The 12,315-nt window shown below is 40.1% G+C and overlaps 1 protein-coding gene across 2 annotated transcripts in view; it reads left to right on the forward strand.

Moving 5' to 3' along the window:
• Birc6 (baculoviral IAP repeat containing 6) overlaps window positions 1–12,315 on the forward strand; it is a 174,407-nt gene that overhangs the window by 128,962 nt on the left and 33,130 nt on the right. For both annotated transcript variants that reach the window (XM_021186109.2, XM_021186110.2), the window contains exons 59-63: window positions 438–611; window positions 1,036–1,232; window positions 2,600–2,900; window positions 4,611–4,828; window positions 11,379–11,543. In XM_021186109.2, coding sequence (XP_021041768.1) covers window positions 438–611; window positions 1,036–1,232; window positions 2,600–2,900; window positions 4,611–4,828; window positions 11,379–11,543 — 1,055 coding nt within the window. The remainder of the gene's footprint in view (window positions 1–437; window positions 612–1,035; window positions 1,233–2,599; window positions 2,901–4,610; window positions 4,829–11,378; window positions 11,544–12,315) is intronic.

The following is a 12,315-nucleotide window of genomic DNA, read 5'->3' on the forward strand; positions in this document are numbered from 1 at the left end:
ACTCAGAAATCCGCCTGCCTCTGCCTCCCGAGTGCTGGGATTAAAGGCGTGCGCCACCACGCCCGGCTCTAATGTATTACCGGCTCTAATGTATTATTCTTAGGTAGAGGTAGTAATTGCAGTCATGTGAGCCCCATTGCTTAAAATATTTGTTGCCTAAGCCCATATGAAAATATTTGCAAATGTTAGCTCGTAGAATATCTTCTCCGTCATTTGACCTTGGTATTCTGTAGATATTTTTCTGGGTATTAATCTGTAGGTATGTTGGAAACAGTTTGACTTTTGTAGACTTACCATTGGGTAATTTTAAACTGTTTTGAAATAGGTGTATTTACCAGACTTTTGCCCCTGATTAATAAAAATAATGGTTAACAATGTCAAACCAAGTAAAAATGTCTCCCTCTTAGATTTGATTTTAACTCATGTAATTTTTGTAGGTCAGCCACTACCAGCAGAAATGACACTTGCCCAGCTTTTAACTCTCCTCTATGACCGAAAACTTCCTCAAGGTTACCGTTCAATAGATCTTACTGTAAAATTGGGATCAAAAGTCATTACAGATCCAAGTTTGTCAAAAACAGATTCTTTCAAAAGACTGCACCCTGAAAAAGGTATGTAGATGAGACTCCTTTAAATTTTGCAATTCATGGGGACAAGAGGTCTCAGTCAGTAAAGTACTAGATGTGCAAGCATAAACATCAAGTTTGAGCTCCAGCCTTCAAATTACAAAGCTGAGTGTGATGGCTCCTGCTTTTAATCCCAGTGCTGGGAGATGGAGACAGGACCAGCCATAACACTCCCCAGCCAGCCCATCCCCGTGAATTACACAGCGAGTACTCCGTTAAGTTACACAGCTGCTGAGCATCTTGCCACTCTTGCTCTTTCTTTTTGTACAGTGTATGTTTTTTATAAATGAAAGCATATTATATATATATATATATATATATATATATATATATATATATATACACACACACACACACACACACACAGGTTGTTTCTTACATACTGAGTTTTTGTGTATTATATATATAGATCATGGAGACTTAGTTGGCAGCTGTCCAGAGGATGAGGCTCTTACCCCGAGTGATGAGTGCATGGATGGAGTATTGGATGAATCTTTGCTGGAAACCTGTCCCATTCAGTCACCATTACAAGTTTTTGCAGGAATGGGTGGATTGGCTCTTATTGCAGAGAGACTGCCCATGCTCTATCCAGAAGTGATTCAGCAGGTAAGCTAAGCCTCCTACCACGGTGCACATGGTATAGTGAGGTTTTCTTTTCAAGTTACTTGCAATAACCTTTTAGGAATATTCTTGGCCTTATAATTTTTGATCAATGGATAAGTCACAGATTGGCTTCTATAGAATATATGAGGATCAGCTGGGAATATGGAACCTCGTTTCTTATGACTTTCCCTTGATGTTGTTATGATCATCACACTAACATTCTCTTTTCTGTATGTAGCTTGGATGTGGTTTTGATTGTGATTATTACTGTAAATGAGAGAATAAAATAATAGTGAATCATTCATATTTATGCCTTATTTAACTTCTGCTCTTTTTGATACCATTTCCAATGTAGATAGTTTTAAATCATTATTTTAGCTCACATCAGTTTTATCTTGTTCCTGTCGTTTGATGTTTGTGTACTTTTCATGTTCTTTCATGTTAATGCACAGTTTTTCCAGTTGTCTCTGGAATATTTTACCGACAAATGGAAAAATCTGGTGGGTATCCTGGCATATACCTGTAATTTTAGCACTTGAAGAGCTATGGACAGAATGCCAGCTTGAGTTCATTTTGGGGGGCTACAGATAGCAATACCTTTTTTCAAAAACAAAAAACAAAAAAAAGGAAAAAGAAAAAAGAAAACCCACTATATTTTTCATTTGTGTCTTAGTTAGGGATTTACTGCTGTGAACAGACACCATGGCCAAGGCAAGTCTTATAAAAAACGACATTTAATTGGGGCTGGCTTACAGGTTCAGAGGTTCAGTCCATTATCATCAAGGTGGGAGCATGGCAGTATCCAGGCAGGCATGCACAGCAGGAGCTGAGAGTTCTATGTCTTCATCCAAAGGCTGCTAGTGGAAGACTGACTTCCAGGCAACTAGGGTGAGGATCTTATGCCCACACCCACAGTGACACACCTACTCCAACCAGGTCATACCTATTCCAACAAGGCCACATCTTCAGATGGTGCCACTCCCTGGTCCAAGGATATACAAACCATCACATTGTGCATGGTTTGGAATACAGTCTACACCAGTGGTCCTCAGCCTATGGTTTCTTATAAAATCTGGAAGTTACAGATCATATAGTCCTGGCTATATTTATATTACAGTTCATAAAAGAAAAATGAGTCAATTAGGTTAGTGAACTACAAGTTGTTTGTCTGTTTTGAAGTTCGTCTGTAGTTATTTCACTACTATGGATAGGAAGATGCTGTCTGACATGGATGCACTTGGTAGGTACTACCATACTTGTGATGCCATACTCTTCTTGGTATTTGTTACTATGTTTTTAAAACACAAAGAGTTCATCCTAAGCCCAGTATTGAACTAAGATAATAGGTAAACTTGTCTCTTTTTCTTTAGGTGAGTGCTCCAGTGATCGCTTCCACCACTCAGGAAAAGCCAAAGGATAGTGATCAGTTTGAATGGGTGACCATAGAACAATCAGGTGAACTGGTTTATGAAGCTCCAGAAACTATTGCAGCTGAGCCTCCACCTGTTAAGTCAGCGGTGCAAGCCACTTCTCCCATACCTGCCCATTCTTTGGCTGCTTTTGGATTATTTCTTCGTCTTCCGGGCTATGCTGAAGTGCTCCTGAAAGAGAGGAAGCATGCCCAGTGCCTTCTTCGATTGGTGTTGGGAGTTACAGATGATGGAGAAGGCAGTAAGTGTTTCCAGTTACTGCTTACATTTATCAACACTACACAAACAGGGTGGATACATTTGTCTAAAGTATTTTCTCTTCTTAACTGTTTGTTTTATAGGAAAGCTATTTACATGGTTTGTAATTTTTATTGAGTTTTTCAGTATTAAATATGGTTATCCTAAGAAATGTCATACTAAGTTTATAAATTGCAAGTGACATTGGAATCGTGTGGTCAGGAAGTAGGACTCGTTGCTGTAGTAATAGGATGAGAACATACTGACTGGCAGCTTAGAGGAGGACTGCACTGAGTATTCTGGGGCCTCGGAGGTGTGAGCACTTTCTTACAGTTGTGTACGTGTGAAACTGGATAGCAGTTTTGGGTGGTGGATAGGCAAAATTTAATTTAGGGAGAGTATTTCGGAACAAAAGAGTTGTGAGCATTGTTTGAGAATTTGGGCGGGGAGGAGCTAGCACATTCAAATCTGTATGAAAGGCACTTCTAAACAGCTGTGATGGGCTGATGTTCACATTCCCAGCCAGCGCTCAAGAGCTCAGTAGCAGAAGGATCAGGTTTCCAAACTGCCATTGACGATGTACTGAGTTTAGTGACAGCCTGGATGCATGAGAGTCTGTGAGGAGAAGCAATGAAAGAGAAGTTGTTATAGGATTATGAATACCAAATATTGATTAAACTATTATGAGAAATGGGGCCATTAAAAAAAATCCACCTCCCAAAAGAAAATTAATCTGGAGCACTGACTGTTCTTCTAGAGGTCCTGAGTTCAATTCCCAGCAACCACATGGTGGCTCACAACCATCTGTAATGAGATCTGATGCTCTCCTGGTGTCTGAAGACAGCTACAGTGTACTTATATACAATAAATAAGTACATTTAAAAAAAAAAAGGAAAGAAAATCTGTTGAAGTGTTTGAAACACTAAACTTGGATTAGTGTTTGTAACAAGGCCAAAGTCCAATCTCCTGGACTATAGAAACAAAACAAGGAAATGGAGAAAAGCAAAAAGCATAACTCTGCAGCATTATTTTGAACAAAGAGAAGAGAGCTAAGCTTATTACATTATATTATAGTATATATAGTATATATAATAAATATAAAGTTTATTATATATAATATGATGATTGTTCTTACTTCATACTGTTACTTAATGCAATAAGAGATTGACTGATCGCAGTTGAGGTAGTTAGGAAAGTTCACTTTCATTTGGATCCCTCTTAATTGTTCACTCAATAACATTTTACTGCCGATCGATCGATCATAAGCAGCAAAGGGGAAGAGTGGACTTAGATTGCGCACAGAAGTGCAAGGAATGGTTGCTGTAATGCATAATTTCATTTTTTCAGCACTCATTCTGCTCATATAGTGCTTTATTGCTTGTGTTTATCATTTTCTGATTAAAGTAACACAAAACTATTGTACAAAAGAAAATAGTTTTACTTGTTATTGTTCATAGGAAAACCATTTGAAAGGACACCAGGTACGTTCTGAGTGATGGTTGTAGGAAATTTCTTCTTCCTTGGCACACTTTTCATCCCAGGAGTGACTCCTCACTCAGAGGAGTCAGAGACAAGCAGCCTCAGTCTCACAGTCAGCCTGCTTTTTAATAAGTTTAATGATAAAACCTTGCTTTGTTGTTATTACTTGTGACCCTATGTGTAAGTGCTTATTATTTTCAAGTGTCTTTAATTTTGTTCCTCTTCTCTTTCAAAGGTCACATTCTGCAGTCTCCATCAGCCAATGTGCTTCCAACCCTTCCTTTCCACGTTCTTCGCAGCTTGTTTAGTGCTACTCCCTTGACAACTGATGATGGTGTGCTTCTGCGGCGGATGGCACTGGAGATTGGAGCTTTGCACCTAATTCTTGTCTGTCTCTCAGCTCTGAGTCATCACGCACCACGAGTTCCAAACTCTAGCCTTAGCCAAACTGAGGTAGATTTCATTCTGATTCTCACTGCTTCTCAGCCTTCCTAATGCTGGGACCCTTTAATATAGTTCCTCATGTTGTCACAACCCCAGCCAGAAAGTCATTGTCACTGCTACTTCTTGTTATTTTGCTACTGTTATAAATTGTAATGTAAATATCTGTGTTTTCCTACCTGTGGTCTTAGATGATCCCTGAGAAAGTAAGGCTTCTTAAACCCTCAAAGGGACCTAGAGGGTGAGAACCACGGCTTTATGTTATGAAAAATCTAAACTTCATTGAGAGAATATAAAGTGAGAGTATAAACTCCAAATCTCAGAATGTAGATTTTATAATTACTATGGGATATCTGAAAGAGAAACTATCACTTGTTTTCTCTGCTACCCTCCTAAGAAAAAAAATCAGATTTACTCATCAGTTTAAGAAACACACAGTGGGGCTACACAGATGGCTTCGTGGTAAAAAGCACTTGTTGCTCCTGCAAAGGACACAGGTTCCATCCCCAGCTCCCACAGAGTGAGTGGTTCATGGTTATCCATAACTCTATTTCCTCTTCAGACCTCTGGAGCCATTCAGCATAGCCATGAAACTCATAAATGGAGGCAAAATGCTCACATGGAAAACAGAAACAAATAGATTTTAAATAGGAGAAAACAAGAAATGGATAGTTAGAACCTCCCCACTTGTTAGGATATGTTGACGTCCTCTCCTCACTTTCGAGAATCATATTATTGAATGTTTGTTATATAATATAGTAAGACACCCTCACCCTTCACCCCACCCCCAAAACACACACGCACATGCACACACAAGCTGGCAAAGGGGGAAATAGTCCTTATTTAAAGTCCATTTGGTTGTGTGTATATAAAGATTTGAAATATATGAGATTTGTATACAAATACTGTTTCCAGTGTTGAGAGATGCCTACCAGTAAAGTCTTTTGTGAGCTTAAAAAACCCAAGTTTGCATCTTCAGAACCCAAGTTAAAAAGCTGGACGAGCTGGGCGTGGTGGCGCATGCATCCTAGCACTTGCCCTCCTTGGTTTTAAGAAATCTGCATGTTCGCTGGGTGTGGTGGCGCACGCCTTTAATCCCAGCACTCTGGAGGCAGAGGCAGGCGGATTTCTGAGTTCCAGGCCAACCTGGTCTGCAAAGTGAGTTCCAGGACAGCCAGGGCTACACAGAGAAACCCTGTCTCAGAAAAACAAACAAAAAAAAACAAAAAAAAAACCAAAACCAAAAAACAGAAAAAGCTGGATGAGTTGGCATTCTCCTTTTATCCCAGTGCTCAGAAAACCAGGCATTCTAGCCAAATTAAGTCCCAGGCTCAGTGAGAGATCTTGTCTCTAAAATAAGATGGAGAGCAATTGAGAATGTCTCATGTTCACTTGGATGTCCTTGTGCAGAAGTGTTTGTATTATGGGATACAGTGTAATGTTTCAATCCATAAATGCCATGCGATATAATCAGATCACAGTAGCATTTTTATCACCTTAAATAAAGTTATTCAAAATTCTCAGGTTTTACAAATGTACATCATTTGCTAACTTAGTCTTTCAATCCTACTGTAAAATCACACTTATCTGTGTTCCCTCCCAGTTAAGATGTATTTTGTTTTTAAACCTTAGGAGGCTAGCCTGGGGGTTATGCATGCGATTCAGAGGTTGGGAGGGTAAGGCAGAAGGCTATTGTGTGCTCATGGCCAGCCTTGGCTACACTGACCAAATCAAAAAAAAACAACAACCCATAAGCAAATTGTAAAAAATCAAGAACAAACAAGAACCCAGCAAAGGGAATGACCTGATAAGATGGCTAGGAGAGGAGTAGCTCTCCATCTGGTGTGAGTGTGGTCCCCAGGGCTCACATAGCAGAAGGAGAGAAAGCTCTCCCTAAAAGTTATCTATCGTCTGACCTCTGCCAGTGTGCTGTGCTGTGTGCATCCATGTTTATTACCAAAACCAAGGGAATAAAAGAGTGAGTGAGTAAATGCAAAAATTAAAACAAGACTATAGGAAATCCCAAAGAAACAGTTTTAGAGTGGAAACTCAAGTTAGAACTTGCTATGTGGACCAAGTTGGCCTCAAACTTGTAGATCAGGTTTAGCTGCAGTGGAATTCAGCTTGAAGTTGGTATCTTTTCTGTAATCTCCTCCTCCCTCCCTTCCTCCCTCCTCCCCTCTTGCATGCATCCATCCATTCATTCATTCAAGGGTTTCTCTGTGTATGGCTGTCCTAGAACTTGCTCTGAGGACCAGGTTGGCCTCAAACTTGTAGATCAGGTTTAGCTGCAGTGGAATTCAGCTTGAAGTTGGTATCTTTTCTGTAATCTCCTCCTCCCTCCCTTCCTCCCTCCTCCCCTCTTGCATGCATCCATCCATTCATTCATTCAAGGGTTTCTCTGTGTATGGCTGTCCTAGAACTTGCTCTGAGGACCAGGTTGGCCTCAAACTTGTAGATAGAACTGCACTGCTGAGTGTAAAAGAATGTGCTACCATGTCCAGCTTATGATCTCATTCTTGATTTGTATGGTTAGTGTTTACATTGTTGTTTGTCTAATTTCTTGGTTTTGTGGGGGTTTTTTGCCTATTCACATTAAGGATTTATTTATTTTGGTTTATGTGATGGGTTCTTACTCTTTGTCCATCCCCGTCCACACCTCCTAGGTTCAAGTAATATTCCAGCTGGAGTCTCCCAAGTGCTAGGCCTGCAGGCATGTGTTACAGTTCATGCTTGGACATCTAGAGTGTGTGTGTGTGTGTGTGTTTATCCTACATGAATGTGTTTGTGTGCCATTTGTATACCTGGCGCCCATGAAGTTTAGAGGACAACACTGGATGCCCTGGAGCTGTTGTTGTGGATGGAGCCCCCATGTGTGTGGTGGGGTTTGAACCTGAGTCTGGAGCTGTTGTTGTGGATGGAGCCCCCATGTGTGTGGTAGGGTTTGAACCTGAGTCTTCGGTAGGAATAGTGCCGTCTTCTAACTACTGAGCCATCTCTCTATTTTGCTTCTTAAATATTAAGTATCTAGTGATTATTCTAGTATTTATTTATATAGCAAGGAGATTTTTTGTTTTTAAGACAAGGTCTCACTATATTACTTTGGCTGGCCTGGAATTTACTAGGTATGATGATGGTACAGGTAGACCAGGCTGGCTTCAAACTCACAGAGATCTGCCTGCTCTACCTGTCCCATCATACCTTGCTCTAGCAATGAAGTATTAATAGCCTGTTTAATTGCCTATCTTATAAGAAGTGAATGTCTTAGTTATATACCTACAGTGATATAGCTAACAATTTATAGAAACTATTTCTACCTAATATTTTCTCTTAGAACATACTTCCAGTGAAAGCAACAAAAACTATACATAGTTGTAAATGCTTTCAGGGTGCATGCTCTGTTTAATTTAAACAAAGATTTTACTTCCCACATAAATAAAGAATTAACCTTTATGGTTAAGGTTATATTTCTAAATTATTTTTTTTTGTTTTATCCAATTTTCATAATACTTGAGGTATTTGTTTTTGTATCGTTTAATTTAAAAAATTATGTATGTGTGTGTCTGTGTGTTTAGGGCAGGTAACAGCTTGAGGTCAAACTCTGGTAGTCAGGCTTGTCAACAAGTGTCTTTAGCCACTGAGCTGTCTCATTCTTTCTTTATTCAGATTTTTTTTAAAATATAAAAATCAGTTTATTGTAATGAACTCACAAATAAAAAATTACACAACTAGATTAATTCAGACAAATACTACCCCAGTCCGAACTCTGTACATCTCAGTGAACCTCTGTTCTATTAGAATCACCATTCTGAAGCCCAAGAGCTTTGTTTAGTGTTTTAAACTTGTACCCTCAATTAATATTTATGTACTTACCCACTTTAAAAAAAGGAAAAAAGAAAAACCTCCCTGACAGGAATAAAACTAGAACAAGCATTAACTTTGTATCTTCCTTCTGACCTCTGTATCTCTTTCCTGTTTTCTATTCTTCCTTATCACCAATATCACCTGTTCTTGGTCTCTATCAGTGTTACACTGTAGTCGCACATCTATATGTTTACATAAATAAATACACACATTACAAACTAGAAGTTATGTAGAGAAGTAAACACACATGGGATTTCCTTTTTTTTTTTTTTTTCAGTTAGCTACCCTTGTTATTACCTGGTCCAGTCACATTTTGAACAACAATAAAAAATTGAGATATGTGACCTCTAGAAATAGAAGTAGTGTGCCTCTTTTGACTAAGAATGCCATTTTCGTTTTTTAAAATTTATTTATTCACTTCATTACTCAGTATCAGCCCTTTGTCTCCTTCCAGTATTCCCTCATGTAAGTTCTCCTCCCATTCTACCTTCCCCTTTTCTTTTGAGAAGGGGAAGCCCCACCTCCCACCCTCTGCCTCTGGGTTTCACCTCTTCCTAATACCCTCTTCCTTGCAGCACATCAAGTCGCTACAGGTCTAGGTACATCCTCTTCCACTGAGGACAGACAACGCTGTCCATGTAGGGGCGCAGGATCCACAGGCAGCCAGGCAGTAGGTCCAGGGACAGCCTCTGGTCTAGTTGTTGGGGACCCACATGCTGATCTACTACATAATTGCAGGGGTCCTAGGTCCCGCCTGTGCTTTGTCTTTGGTGGGTGATTCAGTCTCTGGGAGGCCCCAAGGTCCAGGTTAGTTGACTTTGTCAGTCTTCCTATGGAGTCCCTATCCACTTTGGGTCTCAGTCCTGCTCCCAACTTTTCTGTAAGACTCCCGAGCTCTATCTTATGTTTGTTTATGAGTCTCTGCACCTCTTTCCTTTGGCTGCTGGGACAGAGGTCAGTTATGCTAGGTTCCTGTCTGCAAGCTTAATGGAGTATCATTAATAGTGTCAGGGATTGGTTCTCACCCATGGGATGGGTCTCAATTTGGGGCAGTCATTGGTTGGCCGTTCCCTCAGATTCTGCTCTATCTCTATCCCTGCACATCTTGTAGGCAGGGTACATTTTAGGTCAAAGGCTATGTGGTTGGTTGTTGTCCTTATCCCTCCACTTCGAATCCTACCTGACCACAGGAAGTGGCCACTTCAGGATCCATATGCCCCACTATTAGGAGTCTCAGCTAGATTTACCTCTATAGACCCTATGGACCTCTTCCCATCTCAGGTCTCTGGCACATCCTAAAGATTGCCCTCTCACTGTCTACTTCCCTTTCCTCTACCCTGTTCTTCCTACATGTGATCCCCCCTGACCCTCTCCATCCCCTCTTTCCATCGACTCGGATGTCTATTTTGTTTCTTCCGAGAAAGACTCAGCCATCCTCCCTTGGGCCATCCTTGTTTGGGTTGTTGATTATGGCATGGTTATCCTGTACTTTATGGTTAATATCCACTTAAAAGTGAGGACATACCATGCATGTCCTTTGGGGTCTTGGCTACTTCACTCTGGATATTTTCTAGTTCCTTCCATTTGCCTCTGAAACTCATAATGTCCTTGTTTTTGTTTGTTTGTTTGGTTGGTTTGGTTTGGTTTTTCGAGACAGGGTTTCTCTGTGTAGCCCTGGCTGTCCTGGAACTCACTCTGTAGACCAGGGTGGCCTTCAACTCAGAAATCCGCCTGCCTCTGCCTCCCAAGTGATGCCTTTGGTTTTTAATGACTGAGTATTCTACTATTGTGTAGATAAACCACATTTTCTGTATCCATTCTTCAGTGGAGAGACATTTAGATTATTTCCAGTTTCTGCCTATTACTTATTATAAACCTTTTGGGTATATGCCCAGGAGTGGTATACTGGGTCTTGAGGTAGAACTATTCCTAATCTGAGCAGTGAGGAGTGTTCCCCTTGCTTCACCAGCATGTGCTGTCCTTTGAGTTCTTGATCTTAGCCATTCTGATATGCTCCTTCTAAAAATAGAAGTTGTCTTTCTCTTTTGATTGAGAATTCCATTTTAGTGTTTTGATGAAGTCTCCTGAGATAGTTTTTTACTGGAGCCCTAAAATTGTCTGGCCTAAACCTTTCTGTGTTTCTGTTTTCTATTTGGTTTTGAGTTGATTCTTTGAGCCTTAAGTAGTTTTCACTTTCATTCTCTCCCTCTGCCTCCTCTTCTGCCTTCCTCCTCTCCCTACTTTTTTACTCCTTCCCTCCCTTCCCCACCCATATGTGTGTGTGTGTGTGTGTATGTCTGTCTGTCTGTTTGTCTCTGTGTGTCTGGTGTTCTTTGATTTAAGCATTTAATATTTCCAAATTTTCTTTATACAACATGCATTAGTCTACCTTCTTGCAGCTGGATAGTGTTCCCCTGATTAGTTCAATGTATTCATTCACTGGCAGGCATTTGGGATCTTTTTGTCCTTGGATTGTGGTGTATAGCACTGCTGTGTACACAGGTATACAAATGTTTATTTTAGCACCAGTTTTCATTGTGTTGGATGTATGCCTAGGAGTGTCACAGTAATTAGCTTTCAACTTTTTGATGACTGGCCAAATTGATTTTTATATTGTTAATCTTTTGGATAGTCCTAATGACAATTTTTTAAAAAGACAAATAATACCAAATACTATTAATTTTCCTCTTCTTAAAAGCCACAGGTGTCAAATTCCCATAACCCCACATCAACAGAAGAACAGCAGCTGTACTGGGCCAAAGGGACTGGCTTTGGCACAGGTTCCACGGCGTCAGGATGGGACGTGGAGCAAGCCTTAACTAAACAGAGGCTAGAAGAGGAGCATGTGACCTGCCTTTTGCAGGTACGCTTGTGAGTCTGTTGTTATCAGTACTGATGATTACTCAGTTCATTAAGTATTTTGTCTCTTTTTCTTTTTGCTGAGATGTTTCATATTTTCTAGACTGCCCTTGAACTCTGAACACTTGACCTTCTTCACCTTCAAGTGCAATCATGACAGATGTGCTCCAGCACTCTTAGACTTGCTTGTGCTTTCTTCTCCAAATACAGTATAAAAGCCATGGTTCAAAGAATGATCTTTTATGCTTGTAATTCTAAATATATTCCCCTCAATTAGCTTTTCACCTCAGAGGAAAGTCAGGGGATACAATTATCCTTTGATTTCAAGATGTTATCTAGAAACATAACATCTGCTAGTTACCCCTTTGTTTTAATGTAAAGCCTCTGACCTATGCTTACAACCCAGTATTCATACTCCATTCTGCACTGGGACTTCTCACCACTAAACTGTACTTGTAGCTCACTCTCAGTTCAAATTGTTCTATAGTGATTCCAGAATCAAGCAAGTTGAAAATAGGAGGAGACATCTTTATATCATAGAAACAAATGAAATTGCCGTCATTTTGAAGTGTTATTTTGCAGTTTTAAGATGGCATGTATGAATTCTGAGATCCCAGCACTCTCAGACTGAATCAGTGCAGTGAGGACTTGGAATGCAACATAGTAGCGTGTGTGCCTAGCATTCATGGGAACTCTTGATTCAGACCTTGGTACTGCATAAAATTGAAACTTCGAGCATCTGAATCTCAAGGTCATGGTGAACCACATAGCAAAGT

The sequence above is a fragment of the Mus caroli genome, chromosome 17 (assembly GCF_900094665.2).
Source record: "Mus caroli chromosome 17, CAROLI_EIJ_v1.1, whole genome shotgun sequence".
NCBI classification, from domain to species: Eukaryota; Metazoa; Chordata; class Mammalia; order Rodentia; family Muridae; genus Mus; species Mus caroli.